Genomic DNA, 21,726 nt, shown 5'->3' with positions numbered 1-21,726 from the left:
CAGGCCAGGGAAGATGGGGCTACTTGCCTCCACGAGCGGAGCGTTAGGAGCAGCTCAAATTGCGACCGAGACCACCACCCAAGTTAGACGATCGCCCCACGTACTAAACCCGTGCCCCAGAGACCGTTCACCCGTTCACTCTGGCTCGCCTCCAGCCGTTGAATGGATCGCCAGCCTCAAAGTCAAACTATAATTGCTTCCCCAGCCATATGCACAAGACTCTCAGCCAAGTGCATTTTGTACGAAGGCCTCGGGAACCATTCGCGGTTAGGCCGCGCGCCGAGCACTTCTTCTTTGAAGCTCTCGCCACGCACTGCTGCGGGCATCTTTGGGAGTCGAGGGCAACTCCACGGGGAGTTGAAGGCAACGTAAACTCATGAAGGTGCCCGCAGCAAGCAGTGCACGGCAAAAGGTTGCCTTCCAACCGCTGCGGATGCTCGCGGTAGCGCGTGGCAAAGAGCTTCAAGGAAGAAACTCTCAACACCCAGCCTAATGTGGCCGGAAGACCACTATGGAAAGTGCAATTTGTGCTCAACGTAATTGCAGGCAGCAGTCCATTAAAACACGTTGGTGCTGCCCTGGCTACCCAGGGCTTCATCGTTGTTGTTGTCCTTGTTATTGTTATCATCGTCGTTGTTATTGTCGTCGTTATTGTTGTTTTTTGTCGTTATTGTCGTTGTTTTTATTGTCGTTGTTGTTGTTTTGCTTATTGTGTTTGGTGCTGGAAGCCGGTTGATTTGTCCCTGGCTGTGCCACGGTGTTGCACGTGTGTACGTTGAACTACTTTCGCACCGTACGTAGCCCACCGTGCCAATCAGTGGATCCAATTGTTTGTGTTTCGTGTCTCTACCTGCGATGGTATTTAGCCGCTATAGATACACATTGCAGTGGTTGTTGTTGTTGTGGTTTTAACATTGTAGATTTAATTGAAGCTACTATGGCGTAAATTTCGATTTAAAGCTTTCGTGACTGCAGGGATTCATCTTCTTGGTTCTTTCGGTAAAGTCACGTAGAAGGGAAATAATAAAATAATAAAAATAGGTGAAGAACAGGTCTGTCGGGAAGACAGCGTCTGAATGAAACATTCTGACGCTGTCTTCCCGACAGCCCTTGAGGACGGCTGCTTGCGTTGTGGCCGAAACGTCGTGAGAATTATTTTATTATGTTTTATTTTTATTATTTTATTATTTCCCTTCTACGTGACTTTACCGAAAGAACCAAGAAGCTGCTATGGCGAAGTTTAACTCTGACTCGCGGTTCATTTGCTTCATCGTCTGTTCGTTCAAGAGAGCCCAAATCCATCATTCATTGATTTCCTGTAGGGCAACGGTCCCAGCAGTGCATGTGCACTGCAGGCTCGGTGAGTAACAGCCCTGGGTGGACAACAGTAATGGAATTGGGTCACGTGCCCCAGCGGTTAATTGGCGTTGCCACTAACCGACGCATGCCAATTGACCACCGAGCACGCCGAATAGAATAAATAAACGTAATGATAAACATGGGTGTGTCGTGTTTGGAGATAAATTTGTGTGCTTTTAGAAAAAAACACGGCTTGTTTATTAAATACGTCAGTCGTCCGATTGAGTTATTTGATAAATATTTACCATCACCACCCCAGGGTAGATGGAAACGTCAGATCTCCTGAGTAGTTGTGCCATTGTGGTCGTCTATGAGCAGATCTTTCTTATCAAGAAAAGTAGATCATTTATTTTTGACTTGCAACCCTGGGTAGATGACATACTGCACCCCAGTGAAAATCTCACCAGTCCCGACGTCGCTCACCACCAACGTTATTCACTGCCAGGAACCAAACTCAGTCGGCTTGGTTCGCGTAGGCCAATCACTGCGCCAACGCTCCGCTACAACTATCACCACCCCTACCACTAACCCTATCACTCCCACTACCCCTATCACTACGCCAACATCTGTACCGTGTGCGTAGCGAATGTCCGATATCGTGGCGTCGCCCCCCCCCCCAGCTCCTTACAGCATCTCGGTTAATCGACGCTTCCTGGTCGCAGGCCCAGCGGCGGCGAGGCAGAAGCAATCGGGGCACGCTCCCTTCAGCCTCGGGGAGGACGAGGCGGACCCGCCGACTGACGCGCGGGCGGACGCGGCGGAGGAGAGGCCCTACCTGCTCTCGTTCCCGGCTCAAACCGTGGCCCGGCAGCTCACCTTGCGTGACGCCGTGAGTTGTGCGCTGGCAGCTGTCATGTTTGTAGGCGTTAGGATGCGTCGCTTGGGTGATGCGCGCGCCGTCGAAACGATCTGCCCTCGTTCATTTATAATTTGTCAATTCCACCACTCGGTGAGGGCCACACTGCACCACCATGCTGGTATGTATGTTACTGGACAACTGTGAAAAAGAGCTTCATAGCTCAGCGGATTGCTGCAAGTGTAAATAAATATTATGATTCTGAAACTCATTCGCACCGTACGTAGCCAACCGTGCTAATCGGGGGTGCGGGGGAAGGTCAACAAACTAAACACAAAAAGCAGTTCTGAAGAAATAGTTTGGGTTGGTGAAGGGAGGCAGCATGGACATGGGAACATATAAACAAGTACATTCCAACCGTGGATTTTGTCGCACTGGCCATGCTTTTAGGGCCATGGTTAATGGTGAAATAGAAGACAAAGGGAATAATGTGCCCAACGTGTCGTGATGCCACCAGCTTTGTGAAGAACACTTCTGCATTTGTGCAGACATATGTCCGGCATGGGTAATTCTTTGTAAAAATACATTTAATCACGTAATTTTCTGTCATTTTACTAAATCATGACGCTGAAAATGGCCCATTCTAATTGACCACCGTCGATGGATGATTCACATCCACACGACGCACCATCTGTTCTGCACGTCAATTATTAATTTCCTCCTATGCTTATTTATATCTGTGGTTTGGAGTGGTGGCAGGGTGTGAGTTTGATTTTTGGCCACGGTTAACGTCAGCGGCGAGCGACATCTGAGCCAATCCCGGTGTCCTCCATTCACCGACCCCGCACGAACCCCTTTCATCCAACAGTCGATTGACAAAAAAAGTCCGTTATTTCATTCTTACAACAACAAGAAATACCCTAACCGCGATTGAACACGTGTCGCGCAGGAGCTCTTCAAGAAGGTGGCGCCGCACCACTGCCTGGGCTGCGTGTGGTCGCGCCGCGACCGCAAGGGCAACCGCCACCTGGCGCCCTCGGTGCGCGCCACCATTGCGCAGTTCAACGCCGTGGCGGCGTGCGTCGCGTGCACCGTGCTGCGCTGCTTGAGCGACCAGGCGGCCGCGGGGCACGGCGCTCCGAGTACCGGCGCGCGACACGCGGCGGCGCAGCGAGCCCGCGTCGTCGAGCACTGGATCGCCGTCGCTCAGGTGAAGACGCTCGCCGAGCCCCCCTCCCAGCCCCCCCCCCCCCCGGCCTGGACAGTTCTACTACTGCGACCGTTGCGCCAGAGCCGGGAAGCTGGGTCGTAGCGCCCCCCCCCCCCCTCGACCCCAGCCGCTCGCAGCAGCAGCAGCAGTCTGTGCATCCCGAAGCGGAGTTATGAGGCCGGCCAGCTGGATGCTTCCAATCGCCACTGGGTTTCACTGCGCACCTTGACTTGACACGTAGCCATGCGGTTGCCTCTGACGGTCAAGTCTTCATTCTTCTCCTCTTGTTTTAGCGACCCGTGAGTTCACGTCCAGGTTTGGTTGCCAGAGCACAGCCTCGTAGAGGGGGAGCTCAGTTGATGTCTTGCTGAGTTTGCAATGGATCCCAATGTGGTCCACTACTACGGTCTGGTTAAGGGATCCCATCGTTTGCGTGCCACGGGCCTCCTCTGCCACGGGTGCTACGCGGTTAGTCGGTTCGTTGTCACGCGCCATTTTTGTTTGGGGCAGGTTTAATACATGGTGGTGGTGGAGGGGGGGGGGGGGTTCAGTGTCAACCCTTGAATACCTGGGGCGATGGGCAGGGAGGGGGCAAGCCTGGATTAAAGGAAAACACGGATAATGCAAAGCAGATGTAAACTGAGTTATAAAACACACACGTATTGTTTACTGATGGAGAAGGGAGCGAGGAGGCAGCATGTATAGTGCGTTTTTATTGCTTCTTAAAGTTATCCGTTTAACCTCCTGATTTGAATGCGGTCCTTTTGGTCACCGAGTGATTGCTGACCCTGAACGAGTTAGCATCAGCAAATAATTAAATCGGCACGTGTGTCAGGATTTTTATTCTCAGTAAGCGCGGTTAATGCGCAAGTCAGATGATCCGCTCGCAGGTAACAGCGAGGGTCACTGGCATTCGGAAGGTCTCTTACGCACTCCTCTGTTGTAGCCACGCCCGCGATTTCCTGGAATTTTCTGCCACAGGACTCTGCGGGTTGCGTGATGGAGCAAAATCCGGGGTTTGTGAGGGTCGACTGTCCCAAAGTGGTTTTTCGTATGCAATTTGGATTCTCAGAAAGTCTTGAAACATTTTTTTGCAAATCTCTCGTTGTGCCGGCATCCAAGAGACTCGTTTGTTTTGAACAATTGCCTCTGACGCCGTTCAATTTCTTTCTCGCAGGAGTGCCGGATGCTGAAAAATTTCTCTTCCCTCCGAGCCATTCTCTCTGCACTTCAGACGAATCCAATTCACCGGCTAAAGAAGACTTGGTGCTGCGTGTCAAGGTTTGGAAACAACCCATCTGAGTTCAAGCACCCGTAGCAGTCACATCGGCGTACTCTACAGTTGTGCAACGATTTGCCCTCCCCAGAGGTTTCATGAATTGGCATGATTCAGGCATCATCATGACTTGATTACAGAACGTATTCCTTTTTGTGTTATATATATGTACCGTATTTTTTGTGTCGCGTCCCCTTTTTTTTCGTCTCGTATTTACGCGTGGTTTTTTTTTTTGCTTGATTAGTCTAAACGTAAAAAAGAAAATTCATACGAAAATTCATACGAAATTTACATTCATTGTATATGGGATCTATTTTTACACACCGACGCTAAAATCCGAGTTGCAGGTAGAAGGACTGAGGCTGGCTTACATTCACGACCAAATGTTTTGTTTTTCTTGGCGTGAGGCGTTCGCAGCGGTGCTGAAGGCTTTCTTCAAAGTGTCGCTTTTAAACAACACTTACATGCTTACATTTGCAGAGAGAAGATTGTGGCATTCGCGGAGCTGTCAGAGATATTCTCTGATGAGAACAACCACTTCACGAGCCGAGAGCTGCTAATGAAGGCAAGCGAAACATCCCAGGGAATGATTAATGAAACGTTCCCTCTCAAACGTAAACATCTCAACTGCTAATTTAACAATGTGCTCCATATGCCCATGCAACATATTGTTTTGTTTGTGTAAAAAAAAAACGACGCTTTATTTATCCGTTTTTTTTCTTACAAAGTCCATTATAATTTTTTGTTAAAAAAATGTCTCAACCAGAATGATATCACAGAAACAAAATTCCTTTGGCGACATTCGGTATATTATCCTTACTCTCTCCCCCTTTTGCGTGCTCCACTTTCCTCAAATAAACCAGGAGGGTACGTCCAAGTTCGCGAGCCTGGATTCCAACGGCAAAGAAAGCCAGAAGCGGACATTCAAGCGATTTCAGACTGCGAAGGAGCCGGTGAGAGAGGAATCTGCCCGGGGGATGCCTCCCCCCTCCCCCCACGATTGCCCCATGGAGTGTCGCGGAGCGCTGCAGTGATCGCACGATCGCCGTTCTTTTGGCTGCCATTCGACCGAGCGGTCGCGTGTAGTTGTCAAGAAAAAAAAACTCCTGGCTGAACCGCGGTGTCAGCAGCAACGTTCGCAATGGCCCGGTATCCCGAGCGCGACCTGCCCGTCTTGTCGGTGACGTGGCCGAGCGGTAGTGCCTTTTTTGCCGATTGATCGCGGTTTCGAGCCCAGCGGCCACGCTGGTTAAGACTGCGGCTCTGGTAACAAGAGAAACGAAATGCGCGCACCGTCTGCAACGCAGTGGTTGCCAAAGATCCCGTGACGTTATTTGAGCCGGCGTCACGTACCAACGTAGGAGATTACTTGGGGAATTATCTCATTGGTATATGCCACAAAGTGACATCACCCCTTTACTTTGAAACGATTTGCAGACTGCAATCGTCTGTGAAACGTAGCGCCTTCGTGATAGCCTTTGGCTGCAAGGATGGCACCAATGCCAAACGCAGTCGTGATTTGATTTGGTGTTATTGTCTTTCCTGCAGGGCCTCATGCAGGGAACCATTCCATACTTGGGAACGTTTCTGACGGACCTCACCATGTTGGACACTGCCTTCCCAGACTACGTAGAGGTACATAGCAGACTTCATCTCTTCTGGCACAGAAAAAAACAATTCGTGTCTCAGCTTGCACGCATACTGTACAGTATGTGCGCCACGGATAGTAAAGCTTAATATTTTTTTACATTTAACGATCATTCTGTTATTTTCTTTTTCTAACAGGGTGGCCTGATTAACTTTGAGAAGAGGAGAAAGGTGAGCATTTTATATCACAAAATTATCAATGTTCCTGTTTATGAGTGGTCTTTAATTCGACCTTGTAATTGCAAATCACCCAGAATGAGCCCGGTCAAAAGCTAAGCGGGTTTGAGCCTCGACGATGATTGGATGGGTGGCCACATTGCACAACAAATTTGTGCATGGGCTACTGCATTGTGGGCAGCAGAGGATGATGCAGCCAACTCCACTTAGGTCGTGTACCTCTATGCTTCCACGTCCAAGTTCCAGGCCTTTATTCCACATTGACCAGCGTGGTGCAGGATGGGCAAATAACCGATATGACCCGCCCGGCATGGGGAGGCTCTAATCTAGCGGTGGAATAGCAGAGGCCTGGCTGTACATGGACACAGAATTTGCTATTTACACGCTTTAAACGTGAGTGTGTTCGGAACGCATCAAACGAATAATCTGCTCCCACGTTTACTTAATGCCAAGCGACCAGACTTTAATGTAATTTTTGTTGTGCTTTATTACAGGAGTTTGAAGTCATTGCACAGATCCGGTTGCTGCAGCTGGCTTGTAACAACTACTCTTTGAGCCCCGAAGGGAAATTTTTGGACTGGTTTAACCGGCAAGAAAAGCTGAGCGAGGAAGAAAGGTGCGTGTGTGTATGTGCGCACGTAGCGAGCGCTACGTTAATTTATTTAGACTTTTATCCCGTTCTGTTTTGTGCGGTTATTATTTCGTCGCTCCGTAAAGCTGTATTTCAATGCCTCATTCGCGAGGCGGCCTTGTATTTGTGTGCAGGAATTATCAGCCGATTATTTCATTGTGGTTCATTTTTTACCCTTTGCCACGGCGGCGCACAACTGCCCGGAATATCGCTGGGACCTTGAAACGTTCATAAGCAGGCTGAAAATCAGCCGATTCTAATGGTATCCCTAAATGATGAGAACACCCATCAGATAAGGAAGGCTCCCCGCACACTTACCCTTTTTGCTCTGCTCTAATGAGTTTCTCATCGTTGCAAAAAGTGTCAGGATTGGTTTCACGTGTGTGTATGTGTGTTGAACTTCTTTCGCACCATACGTCACCAACCGTGCTCATCGGAGGCACGTGGGAAGGACAATAAACTAAACACAAGGCAGAGCCAGACGATCCTCAGTGCCCATTGATTGCTTGTCCAGATAAAGGCCTCCGAGAGACAATGCAGCGGTCACTCATTGTGTTGGTGCTGCTTAAAGTAACATGGCTGCAATTGTGTCTTGTTGTCTACAACACCATTGCATTGAGCATCGGTATAGGCGGTATGGCGACGGCGTGTGCCATGCAAGGCACACCATAAGAACTTGGCGTATGGCCAAATTGGTACCAATTGTTATTACTCTCAAGCTGACATGGTGCTCTTGCCATCAGCCCCCCGCCCGCCCGCCCCCACCACTGAAATTGACTTATTGATCAGGCCTAGACAGGGCATTCGCGTAACACGTGGGTTGGTGTTTTTTTTAAGACCACCAGGCCACCCAACTGGCCCGGCAAATTACTTTTCTTGAATTTAATTGCGTTTCGAGGGTTGGGGCGTATTAATTAGTTCGGGATGGCCTCATTTTACATTCATTTTTTCAACGTACGGCCTCATTACCCACGTGGCTTGCATGCAAATGCCAGGGGCAAAGCGGTGCCGTTGGGCGTGAGCCACCACAAGCGGCGGCTGCGCTGGCAAGTTGAAGGACGGGGCGTGAGAGAGAGTGGTGGGGCAGGCGCTGACGCCGCCGGCGGGGCGGCGTCGGCGCCACGCCTCGTCTTTATCTCCGCGCAAAGCCCTAAATCGTGTGCGCACACGGTCTTTCCCACCCTTCAGGTAATACCTGCAACTTTTGTACAAAATGTAATGCTGTGGGCGTGTGTTTTAAATCTTCTGTTTGTTGTTGTTGTCGTCGCTGCTGCTGCTGCTTGTGCCCCCCAGCTATGCACTCTCGTGCGAAATTGAACCCCCCACGGAAGTCAGCCCCACGTCGCCCAGGCAAAGAAAGAGCGTCGTCAAGCGGCTCAGTCTGTGAGTGTCACGGTCCGCGTGCATTTGTGAACGCTTCTCCCGGAGCTGATCGGCGGCTGCAGTGCGATCTTGTGCGTGTCTCTTTTGGCACGCACGCCGTTTCAAGTTATATGGGGCAATCCGTTTCTGCGTAACATTTGCCATATGCAAAGAACATTTTAATTTATGACATCACTGAATGAATCACGTTCATAAAGCCATGTCGTTTGTTAAGTGAGACAAACCGCACTAACATTACCTGAATTATTTATTACCCTCATCAGGACTTTCCTCTTTTTTTGGCCGATGAAGTTGTTGTTTCATGCCAGGTTTAGTGCTTTGTCATGTCCCCCGTGACAATTGATTTTACATCGTAACTTATTAATACGATGAAATGATGATGACGTTGACAAGAAATTTCCAATACAGTTTTGTACTTTCAATTGAATCCAATTATTGATATTTTACGCCGCCATTTGCACATCACAAAAAACAATTGTTAAAAACGGGCCGCACAGATAAATTTATACGCACGTACAGGTAATATGTTGAACCTTCTTTCGCACGGTACGTAGCCAACCGCACGAATCGGAGGCGCGGGGGAAGGACAACAAACTAAAACACAAAAAGCAGTTGTAAAGAAATTCGTTTTCAATCTAGATTTAAAATCAACAGCAGCGACGATGTTTTATCAACCAAAAACGATGCTCCCATTGCAATCAATCGACGGATCGATCCTTGTCCCGCACACACAGCCTCTTCATTGGGGTTGACGTGGCGCCAGGCAGCCCCCAAGCCCGGACGCCCAACGGCGAAGTGGCCGCACTGGAAGAATCTCCCGAGGGTGGCGCTGCGGGCGCCACGGGCGGCGAGGGCTGCGGCCTAGGCGCTCGCGCGGGAGACGGAGCACTGGCCTCCGGTGGCGGCGGCGCTGGCGGTGCTGGCGTTGTTGGCGGCGAGCGTGCCGACTGCCTGAGCGTGGCGTCGAGCGCCTCGGAGCACGACGACGTGGGCACGCCCGCTGATGCACCCGACGGATGCCCCAAAGAGGTGTGGGCACCGCCGCTAATGCTGCCAAAACCACCTCATCCGCCACCACCTCCGCCACCACTACCACGCCACCACCGCTAGTACCGACTAACAGTTACCGCCACCACCACCATCATGACCGCCACCACTACTGCTGCCACGAACGCCACCACTGCCACTACTACAATCCATCATCACCACCACCGACACACGACTCACCAGTGGCCGGTTACATGAGACAAATCAGGTGAATGTGTGCCATCGTCATCATCGTCGTCATCATCAGCTAAGATCAGCGGCAACAGCGAGATGAAGGCCTGCCTGTGTCGCCGCGATGGTCCTGCGATGCGACAATTTCATCGCACGCTTCCTGTGCAATGCGTCATTACTTGCTCGGCTAAATAAATACGTGTTTCTACTTGTGTTTCATGTAACTTTACAACGTGAAGAATATCGTAGGCAGCTTATGGATGGAATAGAGCGTGATTGGCCAACGCTCTTCAGTTCTAGTGAATCCTGATGTGGACGCAGGACGAGTGGAGGTATTCAGGGATGAGGGTTACCGCGGGTCTCGTTGCCTTTCCGACGCATAACCCGAGAAGTGTGGGAATTAGCTGGGGCGCTCGAGCGACGGGTGACAATTGATTCATGGTTATTACTATTTGTTACTACGGCGCAAAAAAAAAAACATTAATTCCATAACGAATGACTGCATGCATAGGCAGGCTACCTTGCGGGCGACACACCCATTGTGCTGTCATGCCGAGGCAAGCACACCTCTTGATGCGCCGCCAGGCGGGAAATTGCGCGGGCAGGCGGGCGGGCGAGGGCGTCAAGCTCTCGCGTTGTTCCCACGCTTCGCGTTCGAGGTAAACAAAAGCGCGCGCTCGTTTGCGAAATCCGCAGCTGTCGACGAGTTCCTCGCTCGCCTCGCTCCACTCGGCCGACGTCTCCTCGGGCGTCTTCGCTGGGTCGGGCGTCTCCTGCTCGTCCTCCTCATCCTCGTCCTCGTCATCGGCGTCCTCTCCCAGGTCCTCGTTCAGGCTGCACGGTCAACGGTGAGGACGCTCCCTCGGCGTGAACCAATGACAAAGCGTTGGAGGCTTAATGATTCATAGAGCTGGGAAAAGCCTCTTAAATTCCCCCGCCATTGTCCACTCGGCCGAAAAAAATGGGTTACGCCGCGGTTAGTCAATCGGCGGTTCACGTGTGGTGGGGGAAAAAAGTGTGGGGGGTACCCCCATCTCTTCAAAGACTTCTTGCCAACGTGGAAGAGAAATGCTCTCTAAGAACCCCCTCTAGTGGAGCCCCTTCCACCAGCAAGGGCCGCATGATGAACCCCTTCCCATTGCGATGACGTACATGTACAATGACGTACATGTACGTCATCATCATGGGACCTCCCTTGCCAGTATCAGAGGCTAGGTTTTAAAGAAAGCTGTCTCTGGTGTGGACCAATCAGTTGCAAAGACAATGTATTATATACTACCGGAGCATGTCTTTGTTTGTTTGCATGTTTGCCACAAGTACGTGTGGTTAATGCAGACATGATTCCTTGCAAAAGGTTTCTGTTTTGGTCTTTTAACATCTTAACACAACTGTTTTATTGCCAGAAAGGGTAAAACATATTCTTGTATTGTATACGTCATCATTCTCATTCAGCATCGATGACTTTATCGATCCTGAGGCTCCCACACGGCCATGCGTTTGGCACAGTTTGGCGCCAGCTATCGTAGAGTGGCGGTCGTGTTGCTGCAGTTCTCTGCGGTGACGACAATCTCTTGAACACAAACGATGCCACGCCTCTCTGAATAAAATTTACGCTGAGCCTCTTCCATTTTCCGAGATTCAGCAGTGAGCGGGACACCCACCCCGCAACTTGCAGACGTCTCGACACTGAACCCTCCACCTCCCGCACTAAACACATCTTCATCGTCCCCAAAATTCACGCAACGTCGAGGAGGCAGTCCGATTAGCATGGTTGGCTACGTACGGTGTGAAAGAAGTCCAACATACATACATACATACCCCACCTGTACACCTCGCTTCCCGTTGAGCCATATACACACATTGTGACGAGCTCTACCACAACCCCCGCCCCCCCGCTCACCCCCACCGTCCCCCACCCACCACCGTCCTTGCAGGAGCGTGTTCAACAAGACTCACCAGCGCTCGGTCTCCTGCTGCTCGGCGGTCACCCGCCCCGTCTACAACCGCCAGTCGGACGACTCGTGCATCATCCGCGTCGTGCTGCAGTCGCCCAGCGACGGGAACCTCTACAAGAGCGTGCTGGTGGGTGCAGAGCGAGGCCGCGAGGCGGCTCTGCCGGTCTGCGCCGTTTTGTCGTCGCTCAGCTTTTTGAAAGGGGATCGGTTGGTGGGACGATGTGAGCGGGTCGATGGGACTCTGAAGTTTCAAGTTCAAGTTAATTTATTAGGTATAGCCCAATGTGAGAAGCTGACGATATGCAAATAGATGGGAAATCATCTGTCAGTGACATCAGCCCAGAGTTATGATCATGCTGCTGATGATGATGATGATACAAGATATGGTTAGCTAACTCGTCCGGTGGCTTTGCTGCACGCCTGTAGTCCAGCATTGTGCAGGCCAGGATTGGTGGTTCACACACAAGAGCTAACTTTAAATAAGCAGTACTTACAAATGGTTAATTATTTTTGTATCTAATCACGTTGCACTGTTTGCAGAATCAATCAAATTCTATATATAACCTCTTAACGACATTTCGCCTTCTGAACCCCAACCCCACTCTGCTTGCTCAGCTCACCAGCCAAGACAAGACGTCCAGCGTGATAGGGAAGGCGATGGTCAAGTACAATCTGGAGATGGAGCGAGCCGAGGATTACCAGCTTGTGCAAGTCATCTCGAACGAGAGAGGTGAGCCCCGTGCCAACTCGCAGTCGTCCGTAGAAAGCATCGATTTAGCCAGGAAATGTGCTCTCCGAATCAATAATTTGCGCCGTTAATGTTTGTTCTCCACAAATGGGTTTGCTCGATATGTTTTTGGCAGTGGAGTGGTCGGATGGATGGTCGGACGGACGGATAAATGGGCTGTTAACTCAAATTCGTTCCCACGTCCCGTTTTGCGCCGCATCGTGTTTTTCGTTTTTCGCAGAGCTCGTGATGCCTGACCGTGCCAACGTCTTCTACGCCATGAGCACCTCCGCCAACTTTGACTTTGTGCTGCGCAAGAAGGGCTCTCCGCGGCCAGCCGGTCCGGCGGCGCCGCCACCGCCGCCGTCTCGCAGCCAGTCCAGCTCGTCGCTGCCCAACCTCAAATCAAAAGGGGGCTCCCTCACCCAGCGGCTCAATAGGGCCGCCCTGTAAGGCAGCAGCAAAAATCAGGAGATGCTCCAACACGCCTGGGCCGCCGTTGTCGCCGCTGTCGCCTCTGTTCCGTTGTGTCGGAATGTCACCACGTGACAATGCCCTCAGGCCCAGGATGGATGTTAGTTTTGTTTGGGGGGAGGGGCGGACGTCGTGGAATCCCGTCGTCAAGAAAACAACGCGATGTCGCTTTGAGAACGGCGATGCTGGCCATGACTTTGTTGGGAATGAGTTCACGAAAGCCGATGCTGTACGTAATGTGTAGATGGAAGTGAGAGGATGTGGATTTGCGTAATGCCGTGGTGTTCTGTGGGGAAGAGAAAAAAACTGGATGGGTGAAGTTGTTGAAAGTGCAGGTTTGCGTGTCGAGTGGAGACATGGTGGTATCTTGGTCTGAATATGACCCCTTTGCACTTGTTTTTTTTCGAATTGCGAATAGGTTTGTTTCCACTAAATGAAAGAAAACATAAGATATTTTTTTGAAAATCATTGAGCTATCAACTAACATTTTTGACAGAAATAAAAGAGTACAACTCAGCTGTGTTTTGAGAGGTTCCAAGACTTACATTTGTCGTACGGGCTTAGTGGCTAAGTCTATTTAATTTCAAAATTATCTTTAAATTATATACATTGATATGAATTTTGCATGTACTGTTGAAAAATATAATTTCTGTACTGTAATAGCTTTTCGTGTCACTGAATATTTCGCAGTGATAATGCAATTACAACACTGCCCTCTGGTGAAATATAGTGAGTATAAAAATGCATTTGAATTCAATGGCTGGCAAAACTTCGTTACGTCGGAAATGATTGATTTAGGTTTTTTGTTGTAACAGCGCCACAGTTGCTCGCGCTAATTTAACAATCGTGTGTTTTTAAATTCTGCACGAGTTCTGCAGATGTCCCTCTCCCTCAGCTGCAGGCGTGGCTATCGTGGAGTCGTTTAAGGATCGGGGTTTCCATCTTGTCCACAGACCAAATTTCGGACGCATTTCTTAGTCGGCCTCAAGTCTATCAAACCTGCTGCGATATACAGTGATTAAGTTCAACACGACAACGACAACGCCAACGCCATGTCCACTTAATTTACATTGTAACAATTATACAACAGAGTGTAGTATTTTTATTATTATTATCAGATTTTGTAAAATTTTACTAATACCTGACTAAACATGTGGAGCACACTTGGGGTTTAAGACTTCGCACTCTAAAGTATAATCAAGAGGGGAGCCATTAACAGGCTTTCTTTCAAATGGTTTATCTCTGCCTGTTGGGAAAAATTTACTTGTCGTTAAAAAAATATTTTTGCTCATTTGTGTCATTGCTGGAAAGGAACATCTTAAAGCCAACGTAACGTCTTGCAGTACTTAACGAAGTCCAACCAAAATATTACGTAGACATTTACATGCCCGCGATTCCAGTAATGGTTTTATTTAAGTTAAACGTCTTTACCGTCATCTCAAATGTTTTACACTTTGAAGCTTAATTTGCCAAATTTAATAGCTGTGTGCAGTATTATGTGTGTCATTATGTAATGCACTCAAGATTGTCTCTTGCCTGTTTCACTTTTTCATTTAAGATTACCGTGTCTTTTTGTTGTTGTCTTCAAGCTATTACGAACATACTGTATTTGCTAGATTTGTATAATTCAAAACTCTTAATGTCGTTTACAAAATCTGTGCAACAGAACCATATGTTGAATCTCCTGCTTTTGGACAGGAAATGAATAATGCCACGTCAGCCAGTCCTGTCTTGTGGCGCTTAACACTTTTGATAAGCATTCTATTCCAATAATTGGAAAATCTTTTAGGAATAATCTTAATTTTGTTGAAATGATGTCCTTATCCAACATGGATGACTGCACAAATCGGTTGGATTAGGTGGTTATGTGTGTGTAAATTGTCACGATGTATATATCCCTATATACATATCTTTTAAAGTTATATTTGTTTTGTCTTTGTACAGAACTGCCATTTTTTTAAATGCGGTCTGTAATGCACTAATGCAAAATGTTTAATTTCCCCTTAAATATATTTCTTTCGTTCTTGCAAATATAGCCAACGATGTATTTGACGTGTTAAACTGTTTCAAACGATACCAAAAAATGGCTTCGCTATGTGCTTGCTTTACGAATTATTACTCACTTCGAAATCGCAAATTTCAATGCAGTCCTTTATAGGTGACTTAAGCTTGACAAACTGCCTGAGTACATGGTCAGGTTTTTTGGGTGTGTGTGTGTGTAGAAGCATCACAATGTTTACTCTTGTGTATACCTGCTTGGCACAACTGGCCTGGCCCATTTGGTTTTTGAAACACGGTCGGATACAGAATGAGAAGCCAGCCAGTCAGCCACTTTACCTTTGGCCTAGCGTCACCCTCCTGGTGACCAGGTGTGCCGCGGTAATGGCGCACGTAAATAAAGACGTGTAAATGTGATTACATTTACATGGGGAGAGTTACTGTAATCGAGGTTTTATTGGGTTAGATCGCGTACATGTAAATGTGTCGTAAATATTAAATTACCACACTGGTTGCCGCCTGATGAGGCTGGTTGCAATTGCCGGCAAAACTTCTTACTCGAATTGTAAATGTGCGCTGAACTAGTAACGAATTGGCATGTTTTGTTTACGTGACAAATCTTACTAATTGGCTGTTTCGGGGTGGTGGTGGGTTGAACGACACATTTATATTTACACGGTTGAACGCAACAACAAAAAAACACTGACAGATATTGGTCACAGAAGCCTACGTGTTAAACTGAGAGTACTGTAGTCCAGAATTGTCTATTCAATGCAGCGCTCACGCCATTTACAAACGCTCATGGATTGGCCCATAACACCTCGATATATATAGGATCACAGAGCTTGAGCAATTATTGGTTACCAGCTCATTGGGCAGCTGCCTTCCAGCTGCATGTGGTTCCTCGCGTCTCCCGCAATGAGAGTGAGTGAATACTGGTGCGCGTTACGAGCCACATACCCACACACATATTCACTGTACTTTCTCTACGGTTGATTACGTGACAACAGAGAGCGCCCCGTTTATAGATGTCCCGCTAAAAGAACAGGGAGATGTTACGAGAGTAAACGACATTTGATTTCAAAGCAGCAACGTCTCCCACCAAATCTGAACACGCATTAAAATCGCTTTAAACGTTCCGCTGAAAGATATTACGCCGCCGTGTTAAACAAGATTCAATCACCTGTTCTGAAGAGGATCATTATAAATCAGTGGGGTATCTATAAATGGCCACAATTTTTAAGAAATCCAAATGCCATAAGAATGGGCTACGTTTTTTTGATGGTAGCAATAACTGTAATACTCGTACACAAATTCGTTGCGATTTGTTTTTTTTTGTATGGAAATCGAATACCACGTGATGGTTTTTGCTTTGTACCTAAAACAAAGGTTTACAATCATTGTCCCAGTATAATTGGTTTTCTAATCAGTAAAGCTACAACTGAAATCATTTAAAACTGTAACGTGTGAGGATGACTCACCCTGGCACTTTCTATAATTCAGTATTACAAACCTTACTGCTGTTTATTTCCCTTCTAATGCTTGGTAATGTATGCACGCCAAATGTAAATTGCTCACAAATTCCACACTACTACTTTTTAATGGGTGATCATTTTCGCTTTTGTCGATGTGTACATTTTCAGTATAGCATATTTTTCAAGAATTGCAATTTAAATTGTATTGAAACTTGTTACGTGATATTTCCTGACAATCCCTATTTCATTTTGTCGCTGCCGTTGCATTTCAGTGGAAATTTGGCAGGTGTTTCTTGAAAGAATTCGTGTAATAAATCTGTACACCATACTGAAATGTCTTCATGTTTTTTTTCCTTCAAATTACCTCGTAAACGTACTGGGTTGCATTTAAAAAGGTGACTTTTTGAATGCAATGTGAGATCATAACCTTAAGGTTGTTTCCCCCCCCATCATTTGTGAGTGTTTATTTCTTGATGTGGTTTACAATCATTAGTATTAAAGGTTAGTATTAAAGGTTAAGGATGTAGCTGTTATGGAATGTAATCCAGAGGTCGCCGGTTCAATCTTTCGGCGTGGCAGTTGGTAGAACGGACTTGTTTCTTAAACCATTCTGTCTCTGCAATATAAATTGTCGACCATAAGTGGATTGCAAGGTCAAAGGTCTACGTGTGGATACTCCCACCCACTTTCAAGATGTCTGACCAGCATGGTCGAGCAGGCCAACATACCCTCCAGAGGGGCTCTCTAGAGATCTCTCAAATGGGGCCTCTATCACCAGCACGACATTTCAGGGCTGCACCTTTACCTAATTACAATATTACTTATCCGTACCTGTCAACCCCTTATCAGTGCCCACTTCATTACAGATGAATTCAGACCTCGTTATAAGAATAGGTTTTACCCTTTCTGGCAATAAAACAGGTGTTAAGATGTTAAAACACCAAACTGAAACATTTTGAGGGTGGTAGGTGGCCAGCATCACGCACGGCCGCCTTTGTCTCCCCCGTGGAGATGTTTACACATAGCACCAGGTACTCATTTGAGGCCGAATCGACCTACGGAAGGCCCAGGACCGGTTCGAAGATTCGTTTATGTTATTGGCTTCCTTGAAACCCATGCGGGTTAACTGCTAAATCCATAATATAAATATTCTTAGGTTTTTTCGGTAAAGTCACGTAGGTAAAAAATTAAAATTAATAAAAATAAAATAAAAATCACGACGTTTCGGAGGCAACACAAGCCTCCGTCTTCAGGTGGAACCGTCACAGCACGATAGCTGTATCAGACGGAGGCTTGTGTTGCCTCCGAAACGTCGTGATTTTTATTTTATTTTTATTTTACTTTTATTAATTTTAATTTTTTACCTACGTGACTTTACCGAAAAAACCTAAGAATATGAATCCTTGCAGTCACGAAAGCTTCAAATCTAGAACATAATATGAATGTGTCGTTAAACCCGCCACCACCCGACACGGCCAATTAGTAAAGTTTGTCAAGTAAACAGAATATGTCAATTCGTTACGAGTACAGCACCAGTGTGTTGGGGAGAAAATTTCACAATATTTACAATCCGAGTACGACAATTCGCCAGTAATTACAACTAGCATCATCAATCAGGTGGACAGCCAGATTTGTGGAGAAATACTCCTGTTTCGTTTTTTAAATAGAATGATAGATGTGATTACGTCACTTGTGAGCCCTTCACGCACGAAGGGGGGGGGGATTAATTAATGCACATAAATTGCAATGGGTATCCATTGCTGATACGTTATTCATGCACATTATGCATGCACATTGTTCTTGTATCCCTGGCATTTGCGTGCAATAAAATAGCAGTACTGTACCTGTTATTGTCTGCGTCCAGGTAATCCCCATTGACGAATGGTGACCTTTAAGGCCATGCATTTAAAACAATGTGTTATTTTATGATTCGCTTCCAAGCAGCACGAAGCCTGTAGCTATCCGAACGGTTAAACAAAAATCTCTTGCAACAGATTCTCTAATTAGTCTTGGCCAGTAGTAACTAGTTTTTGCACAGAACTTCAACATCATCAAAATCAATTGAGTGTCCTTGTTGGCACGCGTGTTTTGCCACTGCCGACAGTTGTATTTGGGAGTATTTAGTATTCCGTTGGTGTTCTTTTAGTCTCATGCTGATCATTCGTCCTGTCTGCCAAACATAGCATTTTCCACAAATGCAATTAACCCGGTACACACCTTCTGTTGATAGCTTCGGTAATACATATTTAGTACCAGATATTAGTTTATGTATTTTATGTACCGTGCCAAATTTGACTCGCCTGTTTTGTTTTTCCAAAAATCTGACTAGTTTACCCGTTACTCCTGCAATGTACGGTATTTTAATAGTTTTAATTACTTGGGCAGTTTCAACTCTGGTGATATTTGGTTTGGTTTTGACATTCAGTGCCCTGTTAATCCGTGCATCGTTGTAACCGTGCAATTGCATCGCTGCTTTAACATGTTTAATTTCACTTCTCACTATCACCATCTAACACTTTCTTAGCCCGATGTATGAGCGTCTTGATGAGAGAGGATTTCTATGCGGGGTGATGGTGTAACTCTGCATTCAGATAGGCTTCAATGTGCGTTTTCTTTCGGTAAAAGCTGTGTGTTATTTTACAATTTCGGCCGCTAGAACAGAATATTCACAAATGGGAGAGTTCGGTCAACTTGCATGGTGAACTGGATGGACGGGTTTTTGCGAGTTGAGATGATTTGGAATTTCGTTAATTGTGTAATAACAGCCATAGAGGGTTCACGTGGGGATTGGCTTGCCGGTCCTGCTTGTAGCCAATAAGGGTTGAGATAGGGACCATGGCCCATGCGTCATCACGACAGGTCATCAGGAGTGATTGGCCTAGCCATTCGGGGCCCCAGCTAATGGGGAGCCGGATGAGGGGCGTGGTCCCGGGATTGACAGGGAACCATCGAGAATGGCCGAAGCTGTCCATGAACGATTGGCTGGGGGAACCACGTGACGAAGGTATTAAGAGCAAGTGAGAGAGAACGATCGGGAGCAGACTGAAACTGACAAGAGCAGGGTCACGCGCGGATGGGGGCTCGGGTTGCTACGTGCGCGGTGGGGACTTAGTGCGTAGTCTGTCCTCTCTCCGTTGTCTGCCAGCAACGGAGAGTGAGTGAGCAAAGTGTATTGTGGAGTGGAAATAAAAGGACTGATTCCGAAGCCGTCTCCTGAAGGATTATTACAATTGTATTTGCCGTGTGGCCAGGCCACCAGTGTTTCATCCACACATCTAAACCAAGCAGAGGGTTTTAGTATGCTTGAAGCGATTGCATTTGCTGAAAACTCTTCCATGTACAAATTCGCAATCACAGGAGACAAGGGAGAGCCCATTGCTGCTTCTTTTGTTTATAAAAATCACCTTTCCACAAGAAATAGGTTAATCATTTTTGATAGCCAGTCGTTCACGAATCCATCAATATGTACAGACAGAAACAATTTCAAACGAGACGATGGTTTTAAACGCAGCAATCATTGGAAAGATGTCATCAACCACTTTGGGTCATGACTTGATATGGCTGCCCCGCCCATGCTGTTTACATTGCATAAGCTCTCATCTCCCCCATTGTCTCCACGCCCATGCTGTGTACCCACAGTCCTCCTCCCAACTCCCCCATTGTCTCCTCTACCCCCACTCTCTCCCCCTATCTCTACCCCCTCCCTCCCCCCCATTGGCTGACTGGCTGCCCTGCCCATGCTGTTTACGCTGCACAAGCTCTCCCCCCCCCAACTCTCGTCCCCCGCCCACTCACTCTGGAAACCCTCATAAGCATGGTGGAACAGTCACAGCACGATAGCTGTATCACCTGTATCACTTGATACAGCTATCGTGCTGTGACTGTTCCACCTGAAGACGGAAGCTTGTGTTGCCTCTGAAACGTCGTGATTTTTATTTTACTTTTATTAATTTAAATGTTTTACCTACGTGACTTTACCGAAAAAACCTACGAATATGAATCCTCATAAGCAGTTGCATTTGGAGGCTGTGGCGCCCTTCACAACCATTTCCGGCCTTGGGCCAGGAAAGTCACAAAAAATTGCACACGAACGATGCATTCACGCAAGCACCCGATGTTCCGTTTAGAAGTTTTAAAATGAAACATCTTTGAATTGTGTTATGTTTTGAATGAGATAATTGTATTTCTTCATCAAAAGCTTTTTTCATTTTACATCTGGAAGACTTAATCGAAAAGGACATTTCGTGTGAATTTTCTCTCGTCGTTAAGTAGATGGCCTTGCTGGGGGTTCGGTTCGATGCGGAATTTCACCTGTTTGGGATTGCGGGATCGAGATAAGGCGACACAGAGCTGCAATCCGTGCGAGAAGACCGCCGTCTGCAGATCGATTCCAACGTGATCGAACGTCTGTCCCTGCGCCTCCGTCGTTCATGCAGGGGGCGTATAGGTTTGCAGCGCCCCCTGCATGAAAACAACGGGAAGTGCAGCGTTCATCGCAGATAAAGGTGTGCGCTTATACAGGTAGGAACAACAGGTTCCACACTGCCCACCAGGGATGATTTGTCTGTCTGTCGTGTATATTTGTCTGTCGTGCAAGAATGCGCTGTCCAACCAAGTTCCTACCTGCCCACTCTGAAGGAACGTGTTATAAGAGTATGGGTTTGAGAAATTTGACGTCACATCAAAATGCACAACTTTAAATAAATATAGACAACACGTTCTACTTAATTAAATAGACTTTTTAATACATGATTTCTCCTACAACATCAGAGTGCAGCGCCATATTAAATACGCACTACAATGACAATAGTTTAAAGCGATTTGAAGCATGTTTTTTTAAGGGGGGGGGGGCAGAGCTTTGTGAAGTCATATTAGAGGGGGGGTCTAACTTTTGGATTTCACACCTGAGAATTTTATTTTTTATATTTTATTACTTTATTATTTCCCTTCTACGTGACTTTACCGAAAGAACCAAGAATATGAATCCCTGCAGTCAGGAAAGCTTTAAATTGAAAAGACCTTCCAGTTCAGGAAGATATCTTCCAGTTTAGGAAGAGATCTTACAGTTCTGAAATATATCTTCAAGTTCAGGAAGATATCTTCAAGTTCAGGAAGATATCTTCCAGTTTAGGAAGATATCTTCCAGTTCAGGAAGATATCTTCCAGTTTAGGAAGATATCTTCCAGTTTAGGAAGATATCTTCCAGTTCAAGAAGATATCTTCCAGTTCAGGAAGATATCTTCCAGTTCAAGAAGATATCTTCCAGTTTAGGAAGATATCTTCCAGTTTAGGAAGATATCTTCCAGTTCAGGAAGAGATCTTCCAGTTCAGGAAGATATCTTCCAGTTCAGGAAGAGATCTTCCAGTTCAGGAAGATATCTTCCAGTTTAGGAAGATATC

At 47.0% G+C, this 21,726-nt stretch overlaps 1 protein-coding gene across 1 annotated transcript in view; it reads left to right on the top strand.

The window, feature by feature from the left end:
* Positions 1-16,641, top strand: part of LOC144937871 (ral guanine nucleotide dissociation stimulator-like 1) — a 58,554-nt gene extending 41,913 nt beyond the window's left edge. Inside the window, exons 7-20 of the mRNA XM_078865415.1 lie at positions 2,022-2,188; positions 3,105-3,365; positions 4,543-4,646; positions 5,122-5,206; positions 5,505-5,594; positions 6,190-6,276; positions 6,427-6,459; positions 6,960-7,081; positions 8,390-8,479; positions 9,214-9,508; positions 10,394-10,545; positions 11,632-11,779; positions 12,268-12,382; positions 12,621-16,641. Coding sequence (XP_078721541.1) covers positions 2,022-2,188; positions 3,105-3,365; positions 4,543-4,646; positions 5,122-5,206; positions 5,505-5,594; positions 6,190-6,276; positions 6,427-6,459; positions 6,960-7,081; positions 8,390-8,479; positions 9,214-9,508; positions 10,394-10,545; positions 11,632-11,779; positions 12,268-12,382; positions 12,621-12,832 — 1,961 coding nt within the window. The 3' untranslated portion in view covers positions 12,833-16,641. The remainder of the gene's footprint in view (positions 1-2,021; positions 2,189-3,104; positions 3,366-4,542; positions 4,647-5,121; positions 5,207-5,504; positions 5,595-6,189; positions 6,277-6,426; positions 6,460-6,959; positions 7,082-8,389; positions 8,480-9,213; positions 9,509-10,393; positions 10,546-11,631; positions 11,780-12,267; positions 12,383-12,620) is intronic.
* Positions 16,642-21,726: the final 5,085 nt, after the last annotated feature.

The sequence above is a fragment of the Lampetra fluviatilis genome, chromosome 20 (genome assembly GCF_964198595.1).
Source record: "Lampetra fluviatilis chromosome 20, kcLamFluv1.1, whole genome shotgun sequence".
Classification (NCBI taxonomy): domain Eukaryota; kingdom Metazoa; phylum Chordata; class Hyperoartia; order Petromyzontiformes; family Petromyzontidae; genus Lampetra; species Lampetra fluviatilis.
The sequence above is the reverse complement of the archived record's forward strand: the minus strand, read 5'-3'. Positions and strand labels throughout refer to the sequence as shown.